This window comes from Caenorhabditis briggsae (assembly GCF_000004555.2).
Source record: "Caenorhabditis briggsae complete genome, chrIV, whole genome shotgun sequence".
In the NCBI taxonomy this organism is placed as follows: Eukaryota; Metazoa; Nematoda; class Chromadorea; order Rhabditida; family Rhabditidae; genus Caenorhabditis; species Caenorhabditis briggsae.
The window spans coordinates 17,459,954-17,485,439 of record NC_013487.2 but is presented as its reverse complement, the minus strand read 5'-3'; the positions used below and the strand labels follow the sequence as shown (position 1 = coordinate 17,485,439).

Here is a 25,486-nt window from a genome sequence, read left to right as displayed (position 1 = left end):
CCTCGAGGACGAGACATATCCTAGAAAACTATATCCCATCACATTTTATTATAAGTCTTCTTTCAGCCCGAATGCTCATCAATCCACTCCACAACATCATCTTCTACCAATTTCCGCTCAACGATCGACTCTTTTGTGAATCGCGCTTCATCGGCAATTCGCGAACAAAAAGGTCGTTTGAAACGCGGAACTTCTCGTTTTCTAGAATCTATTAAAAAATCGACGACCTCATTTGCTGCGAGCAGCGATTCATCATCAACCACGTCGTCATATTCTTCATCTTCTTAGTTTTAAAAGATTGCAATCTCTGTTTCTTTCTTTTTTTGGTATATTTTCCCCGTTTTGTTGCAATTGTCCCGGGTTTTTGACTTCTCTTCCCATCCTATACAAACCAAATTATGATTTTTTTTTTGTTCCGATCATTGTGATGGCCACTATTTTGTATTCCTTTCCTAACATTTTGATTCCATTGAGTATTGTCTCCGGGGGAACGTTTTTTAGTCATATCAAATATTTTGGTTGAAGTTGTTACATCTATTGTTTACACTACGCCTCTCACCACCATCGTTGAAACCCCACCCCATTCTAATCGTATTTCTTTCCGACTAATTTTTGGTTACTCCTCGTTTCATTGTGCACTCTGCTCTCCGGTCTCTCATCATCCACCCAAATAGATCCGAATAAACTGCGAAACCATATCAATAAATTAGAAATTTATTTAAATTGAAAAATCTGTATTTATTTCGATGGATAACATTGGTTCTCTTGATTCAAACAGAAGTGGCCAACTGGACATTGAGTGTTGATGCAAGGTCCAATGGAGACAGTTCCAGGGCGGGCTTTTGCTGAAATTTGAGATAACTTTTTTTTTCAATTTCAGAAAGTTCCGAGCTTCAAAATCAGCCTAAACACGACAAGGCTCAGTCGCGTCGCGTGCCGAAGTTATAAATTCAAAGTGGGCGGAGCCTGGTCGTGTTTGAGCTCGTTTTGAAGCAGACAACAAGACAAAGATGATAGCAATGTTTAAAATACAAAAGAATTTCGGAAAAAAAAGTTTTTCTGAAAAAGTGCATGCGCCTTTAATACCGTATCCCAAAATTGTTAAATGTTTGCCTGTTTTACCCAGATTTTTCGCTTTTTTTTTGTTTATTTCTTCTTCGATTCTCATGAAAACTTAGCTGAATTTCCTTATCAAATTGGAAAGCAGCAGCCAAAAATGGGCCTCAATGAAGTGATTGTGAGGTACGGTTTTAAAGGCGCATGCACTTATTCAAAAAAGAAACTTTGCTTTTCCGCTACTGGACCGACGATGCGCCTTTTAAATGTATTTTCAGCCACAATGTCTTCAGACTAGAGTAATACCGTAAAACCTGTAACAGAAGAGCCCTCACACTATCAAGTTTGAGCTCAATTATCTCGGGTCCTATTAGAGATATCGGAAAAGTGTCAACTGATAAAATGTTTGTACTATTATGATATACAATTTATTAGTTAACAACTTTTCTGTATTTTTTAACAGAAACCGAGATAAATTAGCTCAAACCTACAAGTTTGCAGGGTTTCCTATTACAGGTTTTAAGATTTATGTGAACTTACGTCTATCTCTGACACACTCATTCCTCAAGCATTCGTAGGTATGTGGGCAGTGACTGTTAACACATGGGCCGACGATTTCCACTGAAAAATTGTTTAGTCAGAAGTGATAAGGGATTCTGATTACTCACCATCTCCAGCACTTTTTGCACCACATAGGTACACGAATAGCGACAAAATGAGAATATAGGAGAGCAACGAGGAAGCCATATTCTTCAGAAAATGAACTGAATGACAGGGTTGGCCGGTGGGTGGAGAAGCCCTTTTGTATATTTTTTGCAATGTCATGACCACTATGTCTACAAGATCATAATATCTAGTGTTCCGTTTCTTTTCCGCCTGTTTGTTCAAAGGAATCCAGCTCTCTTATTGTGTTAGAGTCTGTTTTTCTCCTTTTTGCAGAAAGAAAACAAGAACTGGCCCTCATGAATATACCATTGGTGATTCCGGAAGTTAATTTGATCTCTTATTTTTTATTTATTTGAAATAAAGAAGGCTCGATATCTGGTTTTCAAGATAATAACATCCGTTTTTTATACCAAAGCTCTCAATTATGCTGACTGGGCTTTACTTTGACTTCCGGAAGCCCATCTCTTGTCGCCAGAACACTAGGAATTTGTCAGGGCCACAGTTTGTTACTGTGATTTGATGATAGTTAAAGAAAGAGATAATATGCACAGCGAATACATCCGTAGACATCAAAGATGATGGATTTTGTGGTTTGTTACTAGGTACAATGGGGTTATCTAGATTGCTCAACCTCCACGGAGCATATCTCGCTTCTTTGAACTCCCATCTGAAAAGTGTCAACTACCAAAAATGAAGCTCTATTTTTGTTCAATACCATCTTAGAGTTTCAAACAAATCCAAAAAGTTTGAGGCTGTTTTGTAGGGGTTCGAAAATGTAAAGTGCGCCGTAAACAGATAGAAGGACTCCAAATCTGTAAACCAGGGTTGCTCAACCTCCACGGAGCATATCTCTTCTTTGAATTCCCATCTGAAAAGTGTCAATTACAAAAATGTATCTCTATTTTTGTTCAGTACCCTCTCAAATTTTCTGGCAAGTCCAAAAAGTTTGAAGCTGTTTTGTATTCGTTGAAAATGTAAAGTGCGCCGTAAACAGATAGAACGATTCCCAATCCATCAACTTTCAGCCAATTTATCTTAGCCCCCTGTTAAACATTTCAAAAAGTTGTCAACTGACAAAATGTTCATCGTAACTTAAAAAATATTTTATCACTTGACCACTTGTTGATAGCTTTTACAGGAACCGAGATATATATGGTTAAAGTTGACGGTTTGAGTGGTATTCTATTAGAGTGTTTATGGTATTTCCTTCTCTCTGGTTTTGCTGCGTTTACCATAATCATCGTTATACAATTATTGTAGAGCCTTTCTTATCTGGTTTTCAGGGTAATAACAGCCTTTTTTTTTCGTCCAAAACCCTCAATTATATCGACGAAAAACTACACTAGACGACACATAAATTTCCTTCCTGCTTTCTTTATCAAATTATTCAACAAACAAACGTCACACATCAACTTCCCCTTTTTCCCGAGTTATCCGGAAGCTGAGCAACAAATCGCTGCAAATATTCTATATGAATAATATAGATGTTAACCTAACATTTGTGAATTCTACATTCATTACTCTAGAAAATCTAAACAGGGATAGTTCTATTGCTTTTGGAATTTTGATCACATTTTGTTCGGTTTTAGTCAATTCATTCGCTGTTTTTCTAATTATAACCAAATCGAAAAAAGAGACAACTCCCTATAAAATAGCTTTAGTGTCTTCTCGTGTAAGCTATTACCTGCTCTTTTGGAGACTGATCTCAGACCAGGACCTATCGTTCCAGGTATTGCTATGTTCCGCTCAATTCCAATTTGGCTTCCTAATGTGTATTGTTCCCTTGTTGCCGTTTCCAGCATTTATATTTTATGGCGTATTGAGAAAATACGTTGACCTAATTTTGCTTATTGTAAGCTACCGTAAAACCTAGAATAGAAGGGCCCCTAGCTTTTAACTTCGAGCCAATTTATCTTGGTTCCTATCAAAGATATAGAGAAGCTGTCAACTAATAAACTGTTTATCATAATATCACAAACATTTTATCAGTTGATACCTTTTTGAAATCTTTCATACGAAATGAAATAACTGAGCTTTAGCGTTACTTTGTAGGGGCCCTTATATTACAGGTTTTACGGTAAGTGTTCTACAAGCTTCTGAATAATCCACGTTGCAGCAAATTTGGGTAATCCAGATTGTCAGTTTTCTATGGTCTTTATTTGGTACGCTAGTGATCCGTTTTCGAATGGTTGTTAGGAGAAACTCATTCTTGGATGTATCCACTCGAACTTATTGGATAGGATGTGTTCTGTCATACATAGCATGTACTATCACAGTTATTTACATGTTTGAAATTCTAAGAAAGCCAGTTGAAATCACAAATGCTTACATTGAATATGTAACTGTCCACTTTCAAAAAAAAAAACAAATTTGAAAATTTCAGAGATACCCAAAATACGGAAACGTACCAAAAGAAAACAGTCTGTTGATATTTTCAGATAAAAAAGTTATGCGGTTTAGTATATTCAGTTGTATTGTAATATCTGGTGGATTGATTACGGTTTGTTCAAATTTTCTGAAATAATTATTCAAAATTTGAAGTTTTCAGTGTTATATGTGCCTGAGTGTTTTGATATTTCTTGAAGTGCGAATTCGGGTCAATTCCATGAGTGCTTCAATGCAAAAATATCATTTAAAAGTGCTGAAAAACATTCTTCAGGAAGTACGGTACCTCCATGAATCTCGCTTACTAAAACAATGACTTTCAGATTTTGATCAAATTGGTGACTTTTATTTTTTATCCATTCTTCACTTGTGTTCAATATTTTGTGGTTCCAGAATATGATTCTATTGGAATCACTATGTTTCTTTATAATATTTTTGTGGCTGCACCAATTCCTGGTACGGTAGTTTTGATTGTTCAAACTCCCTCATATCAACAGTATTTGATGAAAGCCTTTCAAACAAGGGTGCGAGTGGAATCATCCTGATAATTGTTATTTTTTCATTATTCTGACATTAATTGTATTCTTTTAATATACTACACTAAAATAAGGAATAGATTTTAAAATTTTTATTTGGCGAAGATATAGAAAAAGCAATCTACTTCTTTACTTATTAATTCCTGATGAAAAATTGACTGGCAGTTCGCTGAGATTTGAAAGATGGATGGGAAAGTGTTCAAGATCTGTATCCGGAGTCGGTGGCAGCTGGGGCGGCTGGGGCTGGAGCAGCGGATCCGCAGTCTGGAGCTGGAGCGGCGGCTGGAGCTGGGGCTGGGACGGCAACTGGAGCTTGCTCAACTGGAGCCTCAGAGGCGGCTGGAGCGGCTGGGGCTGGAGTCACTTGCTCATCTCCGTAGGCGTTTCTCTTGTTTCTGTATCCAGAGGCGGCAGCTGGGGCAGCTGGAGCTGGAGCGGCGGCTCCGCAGTCTGGAGCTGGAGCAGCAGCTGGGGCTGGGACGGCGACTGGAGCTTGCTCAACTGGAGCCTCGGCTGGGGCTGGGGCAGCGGCTGGAGCTGGGGTGACTTGCTCGTCTCCGTAGGCGTTTCTTTTGCTTCTGTATCCGGAGTCGGTGGCAGCTGGAGCGGCTGGTGCTGGGGCAGCGGATCCACAGTCTGGAGCTGGAGCGGCGGCTGGTGCTGGAGCTGGAACGGCGACTGGGGCTTGCTCGACTGGGGCTTCGGAGGCGGCTGGGGCAGCTGGGGCTGGGGTCACTTGCTCATCTCCGTAGGCGTTTCTCTTGTTTCTGTATCCAGAAGCGGCAGCTGGGGCAGCTGGAGCTGGAGCGGCGGCTCCGCAGTCTGGAGCTGGAGCAGCAGCTGGGGCTGGGACGGCGACTGGAGCTTGCTCAACTGGAGCCTCGGCTGGGGCTGGGGCGGCTGGAGCTGGGGTGACTTGTTCGTCTCCGTAAGCGTTTCTCTTGCTTCTGTATCCGGAGTCAGTGGCGGCTGGGGCAGCTGGGGCTGGAGCTGCGGATCCACAGTCTGGGGCTGGGGCAGCAGCTGGAGCTGGGGCTGGAACGGCAACTGGAGCTTGCTCAACTGGAGCCTCGGCTGGGGCTGGGGCGGCTGGAGCTGGGGTGACTTGTTCGTCTCCGTAAGCGTTTCTCTTGTTTCTGTATCCAGAAGCGGCAGCTGGGGCAGCTGGAGCTGGAGCGGCGGCTCCGCAGTCTGGGGCTGGAGCAGCGGCTGGGGCTGGAACGGCAACTGGAGCCTCCTCAACTGGAGCCTCGGAAGCGACTGGAGCGGCTGGAGCTGGGGTAACTTGCTCGTCTCCGTAGGCGTTTCTCTTGCTTCTGTATCCGGAGTCGGTGGCAGCTGGGGCGGCTGGGGCTGGGGCAGCGGATCCACAGTCTGGAGCTGGAGCGGCGGCTGGAGCTGGGGCTGGGACGGCAACTGGGGCTTGCTCAACTGGGGCTTCGGCGGCAACTGGTGCAGCTGGAGCTGGGGTTACTTGCTCATCTCCGTAAGCGTTTCTCTTCACGACTGAAATATTTTATATAATGTGAAACCATTGAATTATGATCTTACCGTAGCGAGAAGAAGCGAGGGCGATGATGGAAAGAAAGACAAACACCTTCATGATTGTTCTTTTTGCTGATGGACGCTAGGCGACTCTCCAGTGGTTCTACCGGTAAACCCAACCGCATTTATACCCAAACCTAAGTTCATGGTAGGAAGCAAAAAGGGTGAAATAGTGTGTAAACTAGCTAGACCGCTTTTTGTCTCGCTAGTTGTATTTCTTCAGAAGAGGGCGATTCCAGCAGCCCCGAGTAAGACCATACACGTACGTCAGGCTCCGCCCAACCGTTTTTTTTCTATGAGACTGCCGGGAGACATTCGAGACGCATACATCAAGATGTGGTAAGAAGATTGTGATAAGTTCGAGAAGATTCTCTCGTTAAAGGAGAGTGGACACCGATAAAAAACGATTCGGTTCTTTCAAACAGTAGAAGGATGACAACATTTGTTGACGCCAGAACACTAGGAATTTGTCAGGGCCACAGTTTGTTACTGTGATTTGATGATAGTTAAAGAAAGAGATAATATGCACAGCGAATACATCCGTAGACATCAAAGATGATGGATTTTGTGGTTTGTTACTAGGTACAATGGGGTTATCTAGGTTGCTCATCTTCCACGGGGCATATCTCGCTTCGTTGAATTTCTATCTGAAAAGTGTCAACTACAAAAATGAAGCTCTATTTTTGTTTAATACTCTTTGAACTGTTTAGGCAAACTCAAAAAGTTTGAGGTTATTTTTAGGATTTTGAAAATGTAAAGTTTGCTGTTAACTGATGGAACGAGTTCCACACCTTCAACTTTGATCCCTTATATCTTATTTTCTGTAAAAGATAGAAAAAAGTTGTCAACTGATAAATTGTTTATTATAACATCAGAAGTGCTTTGTCAGTTTACAATTTTCTGATATCTCTGACATGAACTGAGATGAACTAGCTGAAAGTTAAAAGTTAGGTTTACGGTAGTATCCTTCCATATTCCTGCAAACTGAATGCAATTTTTTGTATGTATTTAATTGTTATTCCGATTTTTGACATATTCAATTCAAGTACTTTTCTAAAACGTTCGTGATGTTTCCACCAATTCTTTGACCCTGAAAAGGCAGCCAATGGCTAATTGTTTTCTAATAGCCCATGTAATTTTTCCAACAACACTCTCTCTCTCGTGATTTTAGTTCTTCAGGTCATCCGAATAGCCACTTTAATTTGCTATCTTACACCCAAATGACGTTTAAAACAGTTTGCCGAAGTCGAGAATGACTTTAGATCAGATCAATCATCGCTTTCGGTTCTTCAGTTCGATTCGTCGTTAAATATGATAGTATCCCTTTTCTTGAGTATCCTTCCTTTTCCTTCTCTTTTGGAACGTATCACAGTTTAAAGTTCCGTTGCCCCTAACAAAAAAGAAAAGAGATAGAAAACCAGCGATGGACACTATTACTGTACCGTTTCTTTTTTTCCAGAGAGACAAAGGTTTGGACAATTAGGCTTGGACAATGACAACAAGTGTACTCAAAACGGTCATTAGAGATGTTACACACTCTCTTTTGACTTGAGAACATTGAAAAAAGTGTGTTGGAAGTTTTTGTTTGCGCGGGAAGGGCAGCAACTTGGGTTTTGATAGACACGATGATGGACGAGGGTCAAGTAAATGAAACGGAAAGTGATTGATACAAAAAAACAGGCAGATTCCAATTGTTGATCTCTGTCTTGACAAAAGTATCTTCTGTAAATAGCTCAAGAAATTCTATACTTTCAACTTTGAGCCTGTTTATCTTAGTTCCTGTAAAAGATATCAAAAAGTTGTCAGCTGATAAAATGTCACTAATATTATGATAAACATTTTACCGCTTGATTATTTTTTAGTATCATTTACCGGAAACAACTTATGACTGCTTAAAGTTGATGGTTTGAGTAGACGTTCTATTAGAGTATTATCGGTGTGCCAGACTCTGTAAGCTTTATCAAAAAGTGATTTTTTTTTAATTTTTATCCTAATATCAGAAACTTATTGTTAGAATTTATATTCAATTATCTATATTTAAAATATATATTACAGATCTTCCTACTACAGGAACCAGAATACCGTAAACACGCTTATAGAGTGGTACCCGAACCGTCAACTTTGAGCCCACATACCCGGTTTCTGTAACAGATATCAAAAAGTAATCAACTGACAAAAATTTATTATAATATCAAAAACATTTTGCCAGTTGACTACTTTTAAATACCTTTCACAGGAAACGAGATATATAGGTTCAAAGTTGACAGTTTGTTTGGACGTTCTATTAGAATGCTAACCCTCTTAGTTCCTGTGAAAGATATCAAAAAGTTGCCAACTGATAAAATGTCACTAATATTATGATAAACGTTTTACCACTTGATTGAGACTTCTTAGCCGCCCAACGGCCGTATGGCGGACGTCCGGCGGCTCAGCTGTTTTTAGAGTAGTTAGTTTATTATAATATTAAAATTTAGTTTATTATAATATTAAAAGTAGTTAGTTTATTATAATATTAGTTTAAATCGTTTTTCTGTATCTGAAGACATTCAATATTCCCATTCAAAGACATTTCTAAAGAACAATAAACCCTTTTTTATCACTGTGACCTTCTTTGAAACCAGGTCAATGTTATACTATCGTAATTTCCGGGTTGTTTTTTTTCCCGTCTTGCCTATAGCCCGAAGGATCTAATAGATAAGAAAACTAGCGTTTGTGATAAGAAAACTAGCGTTTGTGGATACACAACCTTTCGAGATAGGGAAACCATCACCAGTTTTTTTTTGGTGATTACACAAATTGTCTTGAAACGTTTCTAATGAAAACCGACAAGTAAACTTGTCGTTGATTTTCGATTTCGAGATTCTGTGTCAAAACTTCCATCCAAACTTCCTTCTTTTTCAAATGATAAGCCATTACGTCAGATTACCATTCCAATGTTTCTAAAATGCCCAAAATCAAATTCTACCAGACTATGACCATAGAACGAACCAGTTCCATGGAAAATAGAAATTCAGAATAGATTCCGAAAATTGAAGGACACACCAAATATTTGCAGTTTTTTCATTCGCGACGGTCAATTTGTAGATGAAGGTTAGGAAAAAAGAAAGAGGAGAAAGAAGAGAGAGAGAGAGAGAGAGAGATCACATAGAATAAATAATTGAATGAGTTGAGAGAAGAGAGGTCATTCTTCTCGAAATGACAAAAAAGTACAGAAAAAAAACATTTTGTTGGGACAGGAGAAGAAAACATGGAGGGTTTGAGACAGAGATTTTGAGACCGTGCGATATTTTTTAAGGAAATTATCAGCCACTTTTCTTCGAGTTCAAGTGAATGAGAAGCTTTTGGAATTGCTCCATCTCGTCCTGCTGGATAACTCCCATATCCAGATCATACTCGAGTTGGAGCAGGTCACCTGATAGTTCGAGGATGATGACTCTCTCTGAAAATTTTTGGAAAATATATACATACAGTAACCGTAGAACATGTAATAAAAGGGGTCCCTACATTATCAAGTTTTAGCAAATTTATTTCGGCTCCTGTGAGAGATATGAAAAAGTGGTCAACTGACAAAATGTTTATTATAATATCAAAAACATTTTGTCAGTTGACAACTTTTTATATCTTTTACCGAAAACGAGATTTGTAGGCTCAAAGTAGACAGTTTGATGAAAAAACAGATGTCTTTCAGAGATCCGCAAATACCTGATCAAAAAGGGATCAACTTTCAAAATGTTGATCATAACATCAAAAATATTTTGTCAGTTAACAAATTTTCGATATATTCGCCAGGAACCGAGATAAAGTGGTTGAAAGTTAAAAGTTAAAGTTAGCGCCCGTTACTGTACATCCCTAAACATATTTACCTGCGTTCCCGGCAAATGAAATAAGCTTGGGATCGACAGTTTTGACTTCCACATCATACGAAGACATGACTTCCATTTTAGCCTTGTAGACACAGTGCAACAACTCGATAGCCGAGTCACCCAACTCGTCAACTGGTTCTGATTTTCCACAGATGTAAGCATAGGTTGGATCATTGTCTTTGATTTCGGAGAAGCGAGGAATGAAGTCCGCTGGAGACGGCTTCAAAATCACAGTGTTCACTTTTAGTATCTCTTCTTGGCCGGAAGACTAAAATGTATATAAAAGTTTTAATGACCTGAAAAAATTCCTATACCAAATTGACATTGTCAGAGAAAATGAGGAAGTTTCCTTTTCCATTCGGAGCAGCTGGAGTGAAGTCGTGGACAGAATTGATGTGGTTGGTGAACGGACGAAGCCCAACAGAATGCATTTGATCTTTCAATTGGGGATATCTCATTGCTAAATGAAAGAAGCGGATGTCACTTGAATTCTCGATAATCGGTTCAGTTGGACACAAGATTCCAATACGAATGCTTTTGCAGTCGCGAGTTCTCAATTGCTGACATGGAGTGAAAATTGTGCAGTTCGATGAGTCACGCAAGAAGACACTGCCTTGGCATGGGCCTAGAACAATTGTGCAACGACTACAATTGTCGATCATGACTTGTGAGATGTGTGAAGGAAGAGGATTGCTGAGTCCTGAACACATCATAGATTTGTCTTCGCCCACGGATTTTTAGTCACACGATACAAATTTCCCACTGGATTACTCAAGCCGTAAGATGACGTCATGTCTTAGTTTCTTTTTAGCCCTTCATTCAATAAAAAACAGAGATGCTTTAAAGTTAATCTTCCTAAGCTCAGAATATTAGGTTATTCAAAAAGTAATGCGCGTTTTTTGATTCATTTTAACTTCATGCAAAACTGAAACACGATAAGATTGATCAAGGGGGTTTTCTCCATCATTTTCGACCACAACGCATACTCAAAGATCAACAACAAAGATAGCTGGAAGTCGAGGTAGATCGCACTAAACGCGCATTACTTTTCGAACAACCTAATAGTAATCTTATACTATAATGTTATGCCGATGAACCTTGCTGGCGAAATTCTATTAAATGGCCTATCGGAGCTTCGGCGAAACCAGCTACGGTTTTTACAACGAAATGCATACGTCTTCGATACCGTAGCTTGTCAATTAATTGTGTTTAGACATGTTTTTGGCTGCTTTTTGAAAATTCGATTGAAAATTAATGAGAATCAGAGGAAAGTTGATTAAAAAACCACTGAAACTTCAAAGCGAAACATGCAAAAAGCACACTCATTCAAAAAAACTCCGCTGAGGACCGTCAATGTGCCTTTAAATTCGACTAACCTGACAATTGTCAATTTCCAGAGGTCCTCCATCTTTTCCGACTTTTCTAACAGTCTTGTCCTTCACATCCTTCACAGTGTAATCCTCTGGATTCGCCTTTTCACGACGTTCCCTGAAAATTATGACGTCACACAACGATGAGACCAGATCGAAGCCTAACTTCTAGAAACTCACCACGAATACTTTGGAGCCTCACCAGTACCTTCTGCTGGTTTCGGTTCACCGTTCGCTTCTTCGACCTTATAACGGTCTTCGCGGTGCGAACGCCGACTGAATAGCTTTTTCGAGAAGCAGCAGCTCATCGCGGAGCAAATCTTGAATGCGAGGTAAAGAAGGGGAGCGCGCGAGTGGCTGCTGCTTCATGCTGCCTCGTCGCCCGGTTGCTATGGTGACTCGAGCGCGTGCGCTTCCGATTTCAAAGAAGAGCCGTGTGACTTTAATCAACAATTTATTACTTCTTTCGCCCAATATTAAGAGGTTCAGGGAATAAGAGAAGAAGGAGGATAACAACCAGCATTCACATATATGAACATATATTTGAGATGCAGAAGTGTGGGGTTACACAATAGAGAACGAGGGGCGAACTCAAGTTGAATATATGATTTCGAGTGACAAAAAAAATGGAATCAGAGAATTAACGGGAGAAATTATTCAATTGTTTTGGGTTGGGCATTCACGAGAGATGTGTCCGGTCTCCTGGCAGTTGTAGCAGCGTTTCTCCTCAGCCGATCCGCTCTCAGTGCATTCGCGAGAGATGTGTCCGTTACGGCCACAGTTATAGCACTTCTGTCCTCCGTAACCTCCACGGCCTCCTCCACGACCACCTCCGTAGCTTCTGCTGCCTCCATCATCTCTGGCAGATGGACAATCACGGGAGAAGTGTCCACGTCCTCCACAGTTGTAGCACGATCCACCGCCGCCGCCACCTCCTCCGCGTTGAGATCCTCCCTTTGGGCAATCGCGCGAGAAGTGTCCAGTCTCTTGACAGTTGTAGCACACGGATCCACCTGAAAACAACGAAATATGAATTATGAAAAAACCAATACTAAACGTCCATCCCCTAAACTCCGCCATGAAACACATTACTCTTCACATCCTCTCCTCTAGAACCTCCAAAAGAAATGTTAAGTTGGTAAGAAATTTAGAGATAATGTATTTACCTAAATCAACTCAACACCCCCAATACAACACCACTCCACCTCCTCTACGTCCACTGTCTTGGTCGCGCTGTGGGCAATTGCGAGAGATGTGGCCAGGTTGCTGGCACTTGTAGCAGCTTTGGTCGGACATTGCTGAAAAAAATACAGTAGTGTTGAAAGAGCTACAAAAAATTGAGAAAAAAACAAAGAAAGCGAAGATGAAGAAGACTCTGTTATTTTTCCGAGAATAATCCTATTTCCAGCATGCAAAAAGTCGAAGAATAGCTAAACTTCTCATAAATACACGAAAAACTAGTTAATTTAACCGGTTTTTGCAAAAACAAGCATGTTCGGATGAAGAAAATCGAAGAAAATCCAAGAGAAGCCGGCAAGAACACGTTGAACGCATCCCAAAATCGAATGTTGGCTGAGTGCCAAGAAAGTTAGATGTGCAGGCGCTACGATAGAGCGCCAATTCAAACGACTTTTTTGTCACCATTTCGCTCTGATGACAAAGCTTTCAAATCGTCTTTTTTGCTTTTAAATTGCGATATTCAATCAAAATAACATGAAAAATCATAAAAATACGAAATATCGAAGCTTTCGGAACCTTTTTTCACTAAATTTCGATTTAAACCTGGCAAGTGTTGCCTATTTCGAAAACTTTCGTTTGCAAGAAGCGATAGATGCCAGAATTTCAATGTGTCACTTTTTGTACAGAATTGACGCTTTTAAATGCTTAATTTTGTTTAGCGAATAATGGTTTTACAGAACATGGATACTATGCGAGACGAGAAACGCAAGGCCATTCCGGCTCTTGGATTCTACCCCCAAGATGAGATCAGCACTGGAGTGAGAAATTGATTAATTTACGAAACGAAAAATCGTATTATTTCAGACCACTTTGATCGCAATGGAATACAACGGAGGAGTTGTTGTTGGAACCGACTCGAGAACTAGTGCTGGGTACTAATTATTGGAATTTGTTGTTATTAAAAAATGTCTTTAGATCGTTCATCACTTCCCGTGCGACTAACAAGATCACTCCAATCACCGATAACATGGTTGTGTGCCGTTCAGGATCTGCAGCTGACACTCAAGCCATCGCCGACATCGCCAAGTATCATATTGACGTCTACACGTACGTTGATATCTAATCCGCATAGTTTTCACCTCCGAATTTCAGTATGACTGAGAACAAGCCAGTGACGATCTACCGCTCTAGTCAAATCTTCCGTCAGTTCCTTTACAACTACCGAGAACAACTTTCTGCTTCTGTTCTCGTCGCTGGATGGGACAGCGAGCTTGGAGGACAAGTCTACGCTATCCCGATTGGTGGATTTGTCTCTCGCCAACGTTCAACTGCTTCTGGATCTGGATCCACATTTGTGCAAGGATTCCTCGACAGTCAGTGGAGACCAGATTTGACTCTTGAAGAGTGCAAGGCTATTGTCAAGCAAGCTGTCGGTCTCGCTACATTCCGTGATGGGTTAGTTACTTTTTTGATGCCTTCCCAATATAAAATTACTCAATTTCAGATCATCTGGAGGAGTCGTCCGTCTTGCTGTCATTGACAAGACTGGATCCAAGTTCGAGCTTTTCCGTCCAGACAAACCAGGATTCCCATTCGTGCAGACACCAACTCCACATCTCTCATTCCCACCACACATTGAGCAAGTGCTCTAAGTCCCCCGTCCGCCGATTCATCTCCAATCGTTTTTACCGCTCCGGTTCTAATGTATTATTTGTGCTAAGTTATTCGATTTCCCTCAATATTCATAAAAAATTACCACTCTTTTCCACTCCCATGAATCACTGGTCATCAATCTCGTCACGCTTTTGGAAACTTTCAAAGTGCACCTGAGCGCGCCGCATAATTGCGTCGGGACGGCTAGCTGGCTAGGAAGCCCCGACCGGTCTTTTCATGGAAACTAGCCATGTAGAACGTAGTAGAATATTTATTATAGAAAGTAATTAACACAGATAGCAGTCCATAAACAGTTAAAAAATGGGTGGTGACACGTGTATCAGTTATGGACAAATTCAACTTTCATACCTAGTTTTTCGAATTGAATAGATTAGAAAGAAATGAAAGACTATTGCAAAAGGGGAAAGCTCGATAATGTTAAGATCTGAGGAAGGTTTAAAAATACAGGTTAGAAGCGGCAATCGACGAACTGCAAAATTCTGCCCAGAATCGTCCAAGTGTACTGTGATCCTCCAACATTGGTGCACGTAGCCAGTAGTGATGGAGCAGCCGAGATGGACGCTCGTTGCTGTAAAGCAAATGAATAATGGAAAGTTCTTGACCACTATACGAAATCGGAGAATGTCCCTAGGCAACCCTCCTCCCGACTTGCCTGGTCATATCCTTCAACGGTGGCGGCTTGTCCTCCCGTTGTGCATGTTATAGCAACCGTTGCCCCTTGAGCATGTGTGTTTCCAAACGAGACGTCGCTATAGTCGAATCTTTAAAAGAAAATTTTTTTGAAAATAAATTTTATCGGAGGAATGATTACCTATATTGATCAGTTTGATCTACAGCTGACACGGGGTACAAGATAAGGTCCGAACATCGAGCACCAACTTGAGAGGGGTCATTCGACTGAACAAATCCGGGCGGTGCACAAGGGAGTACGGTCCTAATTTGATAGATGATAAGCAAGAAGAGCAGCAAATGGCTCATGGTTACGGTGGAAGGAGATGCTTATGAATTTGAAAAATTCCTAAAAAACACGATGAGAAAATTAGCTAAAAAAAGGAAAAACAATAAAAGAGAGAAGGTTCTGGAAAGAAGGCAACCCGACCAAACTTTTCCCCCAACAACTATCCGGTTGACGTTTCATAATTGAGCGCCGACGCGGGGCAACCCTTCGGTCGGATGCGCTCCGCTGTGTCAATTTCCAGGAGAAGGACTGGACGACGAACGACGAGAGACACAAAAAGTAGGCGGGGCTCTTTTAGTGAAAGAAGAAGAAGAAAGAGAACGTAACGAAAAGCTGCTATTAGGAGACAAGAGGAAGAACAAAAAAGCGAATTTCGAAAACTTATTAGGGACAAGGAAGATGCTCTAAAAGTTAACACCATTTTTCGAATTAATAACTTTTCCACCAAATTTTCCATACTTTTCAAAGACGTTCCATTCCAGCCTGTACCAGCTGTTTGTATCTGCTACATGCTTGTGCCAGCGCCTCCGGTTCTTCAAACCTTCGGTTCTGTTGCCCCTTCGGCGCGAAAATGTTCTAATTGACTACTTTTATACCAAAATTTCCAAACTTTTCAAGCACTTTTTCATATTCAAAAGCAGATTTTCGGATTTTCCGTATTTCAAAGTGTCAGTCCATCAATTTTCAGCAATTTCCCTCGATTTTCCGTTGCAGAACAGTTCATAAATTTAAACACAACAGATAGCGTCAAGCGCGCGCGTTGCCTCGAAGCAGCCGACACTTCCCGGGTTCGCGCCGGCCACTATACTTTGCGTGTGAGTAGACTCCGCCCACTTTTCTTTCTTGAAATCGGGGGAAGGCAAACTGAGGAAATGCGTTTTCAGAAAAAAATACGATTTCGGAGAGTTTAGATATTTTCTTGGTTTTTTTCGACGGAAATGGACAAAAGGTTAAAAATGATTACGTTTGAGACTAATTTCAGCTTCTAGGGTGTACAATGAGCCGAGTTATGAACGATCTAAGAACCGCGACTTCAAATGATATGGGTGGATTAGGAAAAGTCAGAATACTTCTTTTTTGTTTTAATATATTTTGAATGAATCAAGTAAATGTTTTAAATGTTAAGAGTGTAATTTGGTTGTGTGGGTGTCTCGAAATTTCTATTCAAAAATGTGTCCATCATTATCTCTTTCTAGCAGAATCAAACTTCGAGTAACTACATCTGAGTACTGAAATGCTCAAGGTGTTTTGAGCAAAAATAGAGATACATTTTTGTAGTAGACAACTTTTTTCTATCACTTCGTCTGAAGGAGTTATGTGGGTTACGGTAGTTGTCGTTGCCTGATCTTCGACAAAGCCTCGAGTTTTCAAACAATGTCCTCTCATTGCTCACTTAACAAAAACGAACAAAAGTAGCAAATTTTTATTGTCAAAAAACAAAAAAAAAAAGGAAAAAACAGACCCGTAAAAAAGACCCATTAATTCAAACACAGTCTACAGTTCAATTATACCACCTCCGTACTCCATATGGATCCCACCATTTGCACATGACTCCTTCGATCTTCATCAATTTATAAAAGTTCTTCACCGGATTCTTATCATTCAACAAATGCGTACTGTACGTTGTCTTAAAACCGTTCCGACAGAAAAATTCCGGCATTTCGAAAAATGAGAGACCATTGATATGACGACGTCGTACACCGGCCTTCTCGGCAAGGATTCCAGTGAATATGACGTCTTCAGAGAGTTTTCTGGAATTTTTGAAAAATTGTTTTTCGTTTTCATTCTAATAGAAATGGGATTAATTAGCTACGTAACATACTAGGTCTTTTTTACCTAGCTGAATAAGCCCATAAGTTTTGCTAAACCTGAAATTCAGTGAACTGGAAAACGGGCTCCTCATCGCTTCTTTAATTAGTCGTTGTGGGACTGTTTTTCCAGCCAAGACGTATGTGCCAGTGGAACAATATGTTGGATACACAGGCTCCGAGTATACAAACTCTGGTACCGCCCATTTTGTAGTATTTCGTAATACACTTCGAGGAACATCACATTTGCCCAGAATCACTGGTCCGACTGAAACGCCGGAAATATTCAGAAGTAGATAAGGAATAACCCACCAGCTTCTTCACACAATCTCTCATAGTTTCGTAGTATCAAAACGTTATCAACATCGGCCTTGACGAGACACTTTGCATCTGGGTAATACCTGAAAAAATCTTTGTTTTTTATTACTTTTAACTTTGAACCGATTTTTCTCATTCCCTGTTGAAGATATCAAAAAGTTTTTAACTGACAAAATTTTTATCATAATATCGCAAGCATTTTATTAGTTGACACATTTTTGATATCTTGCATAGGAGCCGAGATAAATTATCTCCAACTTGACAGTGTGAGGGTCCTTCTATTACCCACACACTATCAAGTTCAGGCTCAATTATCTCATTTCCTATGCAAGATATCCAAAATGTGGCGACTGACAAAACACTTCTGATTTTATAAGAAACAATTTATCAGTTGACAACTTTTTTAGATCTTTTACATGAAGCAAGATAAATAGGCTCAAATTTGAAAATTAGGGGGCCCTTCTATTACAGGTTTTACGGAAATTGAAACTCCAAAACAACTACCGAGTTTTATAGAGAAGCATTGCCATTGTCTTTGCAGCTAAACTATAGTATCCTTCAATCACATCTGCTATTATCATATCATTGTAGACATCACTCTCTTTTTGTATCGCTGGAAGTTGCTCCTTGGTCTGAAAATCGATTTCAGATACACAAAATATTTTGAGGAGCAAAAGACTTACAGGGATTCCCATCAAGAACTCGACACGAACAGTTTGACTTGTATAATTTGCCCATGATCTTCTAACCTGATCTCTCATCCGAACTTCTGATGGTGTTGTTGTCACTAGTACCAAAACGTTCGGACTAGTTTCACTTTCAGGCTTCACTAAGAAATTTAATGCAAAATCGAAAGGTGTCGGATCATCTTCTGAAATCATATAATATTTTTAACATCTTCCTTTGAAAATACCATCTTCAAAGACCCCACCGTCTGAGCGTGTGGACAAATGAAATTTGAACGCGAGAAGAGCAAGAAGAGATGCCAAGAAGAGATAGGCTAGTATTGGTATCCGTCTGGAAACCAGCATCTGGAAATCTTTTCGTGAATTTTGAAGAAGTAAACCTATCTTACATGGGGTACAGTTGCTGTTAATCCAGGATAACGTCTTGCTGTCTGAAACTTAAAATTCCAAAGAGATGAGAGACTTTTTGTGATGATTTTTAAACAAGAGGAAGACGAAAAAGAGAAGAAGAAGATGGAAGACGTGGAGAGTAGAATGTCTCTATTCCTCTTCTTCGTTAGGCATCGGTACGCGGTGTGGGCCTCGCGCTTGTTTTCCACTATCCCGTTCAAGATTGTGATCTTGACGAAGACTCTTCAGGTTCTAAACGAACTTCCGATCCGAAAAATCATTGATTTTTCGAAAATTATAGTTTTGTGATTACTAATATCTGATTAGAAAGTAGAAGTTTTTTTTAAAAATAGATTTAGGCTTACCGTATAATTCCTGGTTGCTGCATCAGTTTTTAGAAGCATCTGTAGCATAGGAAAAAAAATTAGGAAAGTTTAATTACCGTTTTTAACCCTCTAAAATTAATGATAGAGAGAGAGAGAGAGAGAGAGAGAGAGAGAGAGAGAGAGAGAGACCTGCATTAGAAGTGTCCCTAAACGGTCCAGCTTGAACTAATTTATCTCGATTCCTGTCAGCGATATAAGAAATGTGTTAGCTGATAAAGCATTGGTGCTATTATGATAAAGAATTCATCAGTTGACTAAGTTTTGATATCTTTCACTATAATCCAGATAATTGAGCTCAAATCTGATGATTAGGTGGGCTTCTATTAAAGAAAATACGGTATTAAACTTCTCTGAACAAAAAACTTCAGGACATTATAAAGAAAATTGTTTAAGTTCATAATTTTCCGATATCTATTACAGGAGAAAAAAAACTGGGATTAAAGATATTGTATTTGGTCTAGTATAAGAAATAGGCAATAGTGAAATAGATCCAAAAGCAAAAGTGAATCTTATAGAAAGTTATAGAAAGTTGTGTTGTATAGTAATCTATATAAGAGAGAACTAAACCAAGAAGAAATCCGATTTCAGAGATGAATACATGACTGAACTCCGACTTATTACAGTAACCCTCAAATTCATCATACTCCGAAATTTCGGTTAGAAATCGTCTTTCATTTCGGACGAACTGTTCGAATTACACATTTTCACCTTGACAAAACCATAAAGGCGATACCATCGAAACGAAGAAACATTACAATTTGAAAGGCAACAAGGAACCTCTGCATTTCAAGCTGAACCGAATAGTCACTACATGTTTCGATGAGGTGATGACAAGATTCAAACTTTCAACTTTGAGCCATTTTATCTCGGTTTCTGTCAACGATAGAAAAAGTGGTCAACTGATAAATTGTTTACCATAATATCAGAAGTGTTTTATCAGTTGACACATTTTTGGTATCTTGCATAGGAATCGAGATAATTGAGCTCAATCTTTGACAAAGCGGTCGTGTTTGTCTGAGCTTCTCTGGTCTAACTGTGAGTTTAATTCCGGAAAACAACGGCTAACGGCCGTATGGTGGCCGTCCGGTGGCTCAGCTGTGTATAGAATGATATCCTTATTCCAGACATGCATTCAGAACCATTTTGGCATCAAAATCATTATCAAGGTACCCAGAAGTATATTTTTTTTCTACCTCGTAGTAAAAGTCTTTTGATGATCTTCAGACAACAATAGGATCTCTTGAAACCTTGACTCGTATCAGTTTCCCTCGTAGTATCTAATTTCAAAAAAAGTGAGTAGAGAAATTTCTGATACGAAACGTCATCGATTTAGCTCTGCGTGCCTCTTCTCAAATACAATTGTTACTTGGTTTACAACTTTTCCCCTATTCTTTTCTTCACGAAATTTAATCTAGAGCCTTCTCTCCTCCCGTCCTCTCTTCTTGCTTCTTTCCCTTTTTGATCCTTTCCTCTTCCAGTTTTACTTCCCAATCTCTTATACTTTTAATTTGACGAATAAAATTAATTCCCGTTTTTCCCGCTTTTTCATGTCATTTCCTTTATCCAGGAATACTTTATCTTTAACTGTTCTTCCCAGGAAAAAACAGGAAGTGCTCCAAGATACGACTACCGTATTTCATGCCCCCACAAGTTGGAGCTCCATTATCTCGGCTCCTATAAGAGATATCAAAAATGTGTCAACTGGTAAAATGTTTATGATAATATCAGAAGTGTTTTGTTAGTTGACATGTTTGTGAAGCCTTGCTTAGGAATTGAGATAATTGAGCGCAAACTAGACAGTGTATAGGGACCTGTCTAATACAGGCTCCACCAAGTTGGAGCTCAATTATCTCGGCTCCTATAACAAATATCAAAAAGATGTCAACTAAAAAAATTTTTGCGGTATTATGATATGCAATTTATCAGTTGACAACTATTTCATATGTTCATCAGGAACCGGGATAAATTGCCGCAAAGTTAAAAGTTAAGGGGAATTTCTATTACAGGTTTGACGCTAATTCAGAATTCTTGAATTGAAAATTCCAAAACACACATCTCCTTCTACAAATCAAACTACACCCAACAAAAAAAGCAATTTATCCGAATTGTCCGTAGGTGTTTAACTATCTGGAAACACATTTCCGTCTCCGGTGGAGAGGTTGATTAAAGAATGAGGTAGTTCTAATAGAAGGGGCGGGGCTAGAGTTATCTCCCTTCTTCCTCTTTCCGAATACATCATGTGTGTTTTTTCTTTTGTGTATCCATGTCAAATTTGATATCCTCATCCCTTTCCCTTATATCCTTCCCTATGCCATGTTCCCCATCTTTGCTTTGTTTCTTTTTTCCTTTCATGCCAGACACATCCTTTTCCACACCTATATTTTTTGAATTTCAACTCAAAGAGATTCTGCAAAATGCATACAAAAATAAACTTGGTTAAAGAAAGTGGGTCACACAAAAAAAGATAGAAAGAAGATAGTGGATGTGTCATCATAAAACAGGAAATAAAATTGTGCGGACCTTTGAGTTTACGTTTTTCCCCTTCTACTTTTGTTCGGTTTTCACCTACCTCCACTCCGGTTTTCTTTGAGTTACCACTGCTTTTTTTGTTCCTATTCTCGACGTTATCAATTATATATAAAGGTTTTCTTTTTCAACTTCCTTCTGGCTCAGTTTCAGAAGATCAGTCTCGGAGTCAGTATTACTCTAGGCTAATTTCGTTGTGACCGAAAATCGTCAAAAAATTCGGAGGGTACAATAATTTTGGAGTAATTTGGGTACTGAGCAAATCAGAGGTACAAAGTCCTCAATTAAAGAGTAAAAATACCTGAAAAGGTCGAATTTTAAACCCCAGAACTATGGATTTTGCACCTCTGAATCACTTTGGAAGACTTGCACCCCCCACTGTTGTACAATCCGAATTATGTGCCCCGAAAATTCGATGAAATCCTTAAAGGCGCACATACCGTAATCATTCTAATAGACGGCCACCCAAACCGTCCGATTTGAGCTCATGTATCTCATTTCCTGCAAAAGATATTTAAAAAACTGCTAACTGGTAAAATGTTGCTGATATTATGATGAACATTTTCTTAGTTGACCACTTTTACACACCTTTCACAGAAAATGAGATAAATAATATCAAGTTGAATGTTTGGGTGGCGTTCTATTAGAGTGTTTATGGTATGTTTTGCAATCAGTCTCTGGCCATTTTTTTTTTCGATTTTCCGATGAGCCCCTTAAATGTTTTACTTTTTTCATATAAATCGGAAAAATGACATGGAAAGCAAAACTTTTTTTTCGATTTTTCAACAATTTTCATCGGTTTTGTACATTTTTTTCATACAAAAATTCGGAAAACCGCAAAAAGACCGATGAAAACCTTCGAAAAACAGATAAAATTCGTCGAAAACTCAAAAAATAGGCCAGAAAATAATTACGAGGGCACATGTTCCTTTAAATGCACTTTTAAGGATTTTGACGCCGGACCTACGCTCCGCCCACTTTTGAATTTCGCTTTTTTAACAGGATCCTTCTGACATAGTTTCAAAAGTTCATCCTCAAAGTCACTTCTACTATCATGTAGGAATTCCCACGAGAGAGCGATAAAATCCACGAAAATTGTCTTCTCTTCCTGAATGATGTTCTCCTTTGTGCTCCCTCACCCGTGCGATTTAATTTTCAAAGAAAAAATTCTACTGAAAAAATTCCCCCGCCAACTGGAAAAAAAACAACGGACCGTGGGCAGTGTAGATCTAATTTTGCGGCCATTGGCACTAGTAATCTCATATTGGAAGAACCAGAGAGAAAGTGAGCTGAAATATGTATGTGCACACGGATTCGTACAATCAGCTGAAAATATTCCTATAAATTTTTTTCCGTTGAAGTTTCTGTTCTTGGGAATTGGGGGAAAGAAATCTTATTAGAAACAAAGAATGATAATATAAAATTGTTTTACATAGACTCCGTTGTCCCTTTCTGCCTACGTTTTCCGGTATGTCTTCCAAGATCCACTTCCACAAGTTTAGTCTAAAGGATCTCAACAAATTTTTCACTTCTCAGAAAAAATCCTCGACCTCCTTATAAGATCTCTTATTGTCCATTTTCCAAGTAGCTCTCAGTATGATCAAAGCCTTTGGCTCATTTGAAATTCTTCATCTAAAAATCCCGAATGACTAACTTGTGTACGGATGTGCTCTCTTTTTTGTGTTGACTTGTTCATTCTTCTTTTTTTGCACCATGTGAAACAAAAACATACAACGGTAGATCCATCAAACTGCCACAGGTGTAATAGACGTCAGGTGTTGGGATCTTTCGTGTGTCCATCATCATTCTTTGAGCTAGGATCAAAAGTGCTCCTCTAACTTTTTTCTGAAACATTTTTCTGAAATTTTCTTCAGAATCCGAACGTCAAAAAGCGCCGTCTTGGAGTAAGATAATTATTTGTGTGCATGCTCTGCTCCAACTCTCCAGGGACATTCTTTAATGGAGAAAAACATCCCTTTTCCTTCTGTAGATTTTTCAATTTTCTGAAAATTTCTTTCCTAAACCTAATCCCAGAGTTCCAGATTTTGCCTAACCCGAAAACTTGCTAAACTAGTTGTCTACAAACCTCATACTCTTTCCCCGAAAGATCCAATTTGACTCGCACTGGCTTCCATAGACATAACACCTTGTAGTTCGCGAGAATCAGAAAAATTCAATTTCATTTGGCTTTTAGGTAGCGAATATTTTTTGATTAAAGTCAGTCTAGAAAGATATAGAGAGTGATGTATGTTTAAAGGGGGACTTTATTACCAAAATTAATTTTGAGATTCATATAACAACAGAGAAGCAATTCCAAATTTTTCAAAACATTGAAAATCGCTTTTCAGTTCTTTCTGGAAACTTCTAGAAGGTTTTCGATTCTTTATTTGAATTACAAAACTTAAAATCCTCCGTTTTCATTTCCGACACTTTTCTGGAGGTGCCCAGGAATTTCAGTTTTGACGCGGGTGTTTTCTGGCTCCGCGTCACTTCGAAACCAGTCATTTCGAAACCGTGGTAATACAGGCGAATGGATAAGTTTCAGACTACAAAAACAATTTTAGGGTTTTCAAATATGCTTTTTCTAACAGCACACATTCTGAAAATCCAAAAATTCAAGAATTTCTTTCTTTTGAGAACAGCAAATTTTGAATTTTTCAAAGATTTCAGAATGTGTACTATCAGAAAAAGCATATTTGAAAACCCTAAGTTTATCCATTTGCATGATTACCGCGGTTTCGAAGTGACCGGTTTCGAAGTGTCGCGGTTTTGAAGTGTTGCTAGAGCCCACATACTGCCAAATTCAAACTCAATTATCTCTGATCCTATTGAAGATATCAAAAATCTGTCAACTGATCAAATGTTACTGATATTATGATAGCTATTTTATTAGTTGACAACTTTTCTATATCTATGAGAGCAACTGAGATAAATTGGCTCAAAGTTAGGGTAATTCTATTACTGCTTTTATATTATTTCAAAATAATACAATTTTTGTTCGGACTCCTCCTTTAAGGTATAGATTTGTAGTGACAATTTTAGACCTAGTGGTCTTCCGTGTCTATTATTTTGCTCTCTCCATCTACAATTACTGTTTTTTATGAGATTCACTCTTTTTCCCTTTTTCTTTTGTTTCCTTTTCTTCAACATTTCTTATTCCTGTAATCTTGAGAATAAATGGAACGAATGTGACTTATTCATTCAGTTTTTCCATTCATTTCCCGCATGACGGATTCTGATTTTACCCCCTACTGTTTTGCTGTTTTTTCATTTGTTGCTCCCGAAAAGCTCTCTTATTAATTCCTGAAAAAACTTTTAGGCTTTGGGATTAGATTCCAACTGATATTTGTGGGAAAGCAAAACAAAGAAGAAGCAAAAACAGAAGCTTTAGACGACACAAAACAGTTTTAGAATTTTTTTTTCTCTCTCTAACTAACTGAATTGAAGTAAGTGGATTCTAGAAGAAAAACGAGTGATTCTCAATCTCTTGTCGCCTGAACTATTTACATTGCCATAGGCAAGAGTCAACCATTGGTGTGGGAACTTGCTAATCTTCGTTTTTCATCCTCACTGCTTTTTTAGGCACAGTTTTCTCCTTTCTGTTTATGACACATATGCATAAAATTAGTTTTCTCTTCTTTTTTTCTTGAATTTGAAACAAGAACTCCCTTAATTATCTTGATTTTTGGGATTTCTAGATAACCTTTTCTGGGCTTTTTGTTCAAAATAGTTGGAAACTAATGTTTTACAATCAGAAATGCTCAAAACTCTCAAAGAATCTATTAAAAACCACTGGCATTTTTCCCAAAAATTTCTCAAATGGCGCAGTGGGATTTTTCATAAGAACTCTATCGATCTCACCACTCGGGTTCAAATCCCACAGGTGTCAAACGTTTTTTGCAACTGTTTCAGAAAGTTTTCAGATGCTGAAAAGCCTTAAAAACATGAAAAATTAAGTTTTACCGTAAACATACCGTTCATAAAACGCCACCCAAACCGCCAACTTCGTATATCTCGATTCTTGTAAAAGATATCAAAAAGTTGTCAACTAATAAAAGGATCATCATAATATCAAAAACATTTTGTTAGTTGATTACTTTTTGATATCTTTCACAAGAAACGAGAAATATGACCTTACAG

The 25,486-nt window shown here is 39.0% G+C and overlaps 8 protein-coding genes across 8 annotated transcripts; 3 read left to right on the top strand and 5 right to left on the bottom strand.

Annotated features, from left to right (window-relative positions):
• Positions 1 to 66: 66 nt before the first annotated feature.
• Positions 67 to 288, top strand: CBG13593 (the record flags this gene model as incomplete). Its single annotated transcript, XM_002634999.1, has 1 exon — positions 67 to 288. A coding segment is annotated over one exon (222 nt), but the record flags the coding sequence as incomplete, so codon positions are not given.
• A 3,619-nt stretch (positions 289 to 3,907) lies between these two features.
• CBG13590 lies at positions 3,908 to 4,652 on the top strand (the record flags this gene model as incomplete). The annotated part of the gene is made up of 4 exons (XM_002634998.1): positions 3,908 to 4,060; positions 4,106 to 4,222; positions 4,271 to 4,384; positions 4,431 to 4,652. The coding sequence occupies 4 exons, from the start codon at positions 3,908 to 3,910 to the stop codon at positions 4,650 to 4,652; spliced, it is 606 nt and encodes a 201-aa protein (XP_002635044.1).
• Positions 4,653 to 4,842: 190 nt separating this feature from the next.
• Positions 4,843 to 6,246, bottom strand: CBG13589 (the record flags this gene model as incomplete). Its single annotated transcript, XM_002634997.1, has 2 exons — positions 4,843 to 6,149; positions 6,195 to 6,246. 2 exons carry the CDS (start codon positions 6,244 to 6,246, stop codon positions 4,843 to 4,845), a joined length of 1,359 nt encoding a protein of 452 aa, XP_002635043.1.
• A 3,244-nt stretch (positions 6,247 to 9,490) lies between these two features.
• Cbr-rpi-2 lies at positions 9,491 to 11,729 on the bottom strand (the record flags this gene model as incomplete). The annotated part of the gene is made up of 4 exons (XM_045236429.1): positions 9,491 to 9,627; positions 10,052 to 10,319; positions 11,428 to 11,539; positions 11,602 to 11,729. 4 exons carry the CDS (start codon positions 11,727 to 11,729, stop codon positions 9,491 to 9,493), a joined length of 645 nt encoding a protein of 214 aa, XP_045095205.1.
• Positions 11,730 to 12,078: 349 nt separating this feature from the next.
• On the bottom strand, positions 12,079 to 12,717 carry CBG13587 (the record flags this gene model as incomplete). Its single annotated transcript, XM_002634995.1, has 2 exons — positions 12,079 to 12,434; positions 12,627 to 12,717. The coding sequence occupies 2 exons, from the start codon at positions 12,715 to 12,717 to the stop codon at positions 12,079 to 12,081; spliced, it is 447 nt and encodes a 148-aa protein (XP_002635041.1).
• Positions 12,718 to 13,349: 632 nt separating this feature from the next.
• Positions 13,350 to 14,252, top strand: Cbr-pbs-1 (the record flags this gene model as incomplete). Its single annotated transcript, XM_002634994.2, has 5 exons — positions 13,350 to 13,418; positions 13,465 to 13,532; positions 13,576 to 13,707; positions 13,753 to 14,055; positions 14,105 to 14,252. 5 exons carry the CDS (start codon positions 13,350 to 13,352, stop codon positions 14,250 to 14,252), a joined length of 720 nt encoding a protein of 239 aa, XP_002635040.2.
• Positions 14,253 to 14,878: 626 nt separating this feature from the next.
• CBG13585 lies at positions 14,879 to 15,252 on the bottom strand (the record flags this gene model as incomplete). Its single annotated transcript, XM_002634993.1, has 2 exons — positions 14,879 to 15,035; positions 15,086 to 15,252. 2 exons carry the CDS (start codon positions 15,250 to 15,252, stop codon positions 14,879 to 14,881), a joined length of 324 nt encoding a protein of 107 aa, XP_002635039.1.
• A 1,481-nt stretch (positions 15,253 to 16,733) lies between these two features.
• CBG13584 lies at positions 16,734 to 18,389 on the bottom strand (the record flags this gene model as incomplete). The annotated part of the gene is made up of 6 exons (XM_045236427.1): positions 16,734 to 16,983; positions 17,101 to 17,308; positions 17,353 to 17,441; positions 17,863 to 17,990; positions 18,042 to 18,229; positions 18,290 to 18,389. The coding sequence occupies 6 exons, from the start codon at positions 18,387 to 18,389 to the stop codon at positions 16,734 to 16,736; spliced, it is 963 nt and encodes a 320-aa protein (XP_045095204.1).
• Positions 18,390 to 25,486: the final 7,097 nt, after the last annotated feature.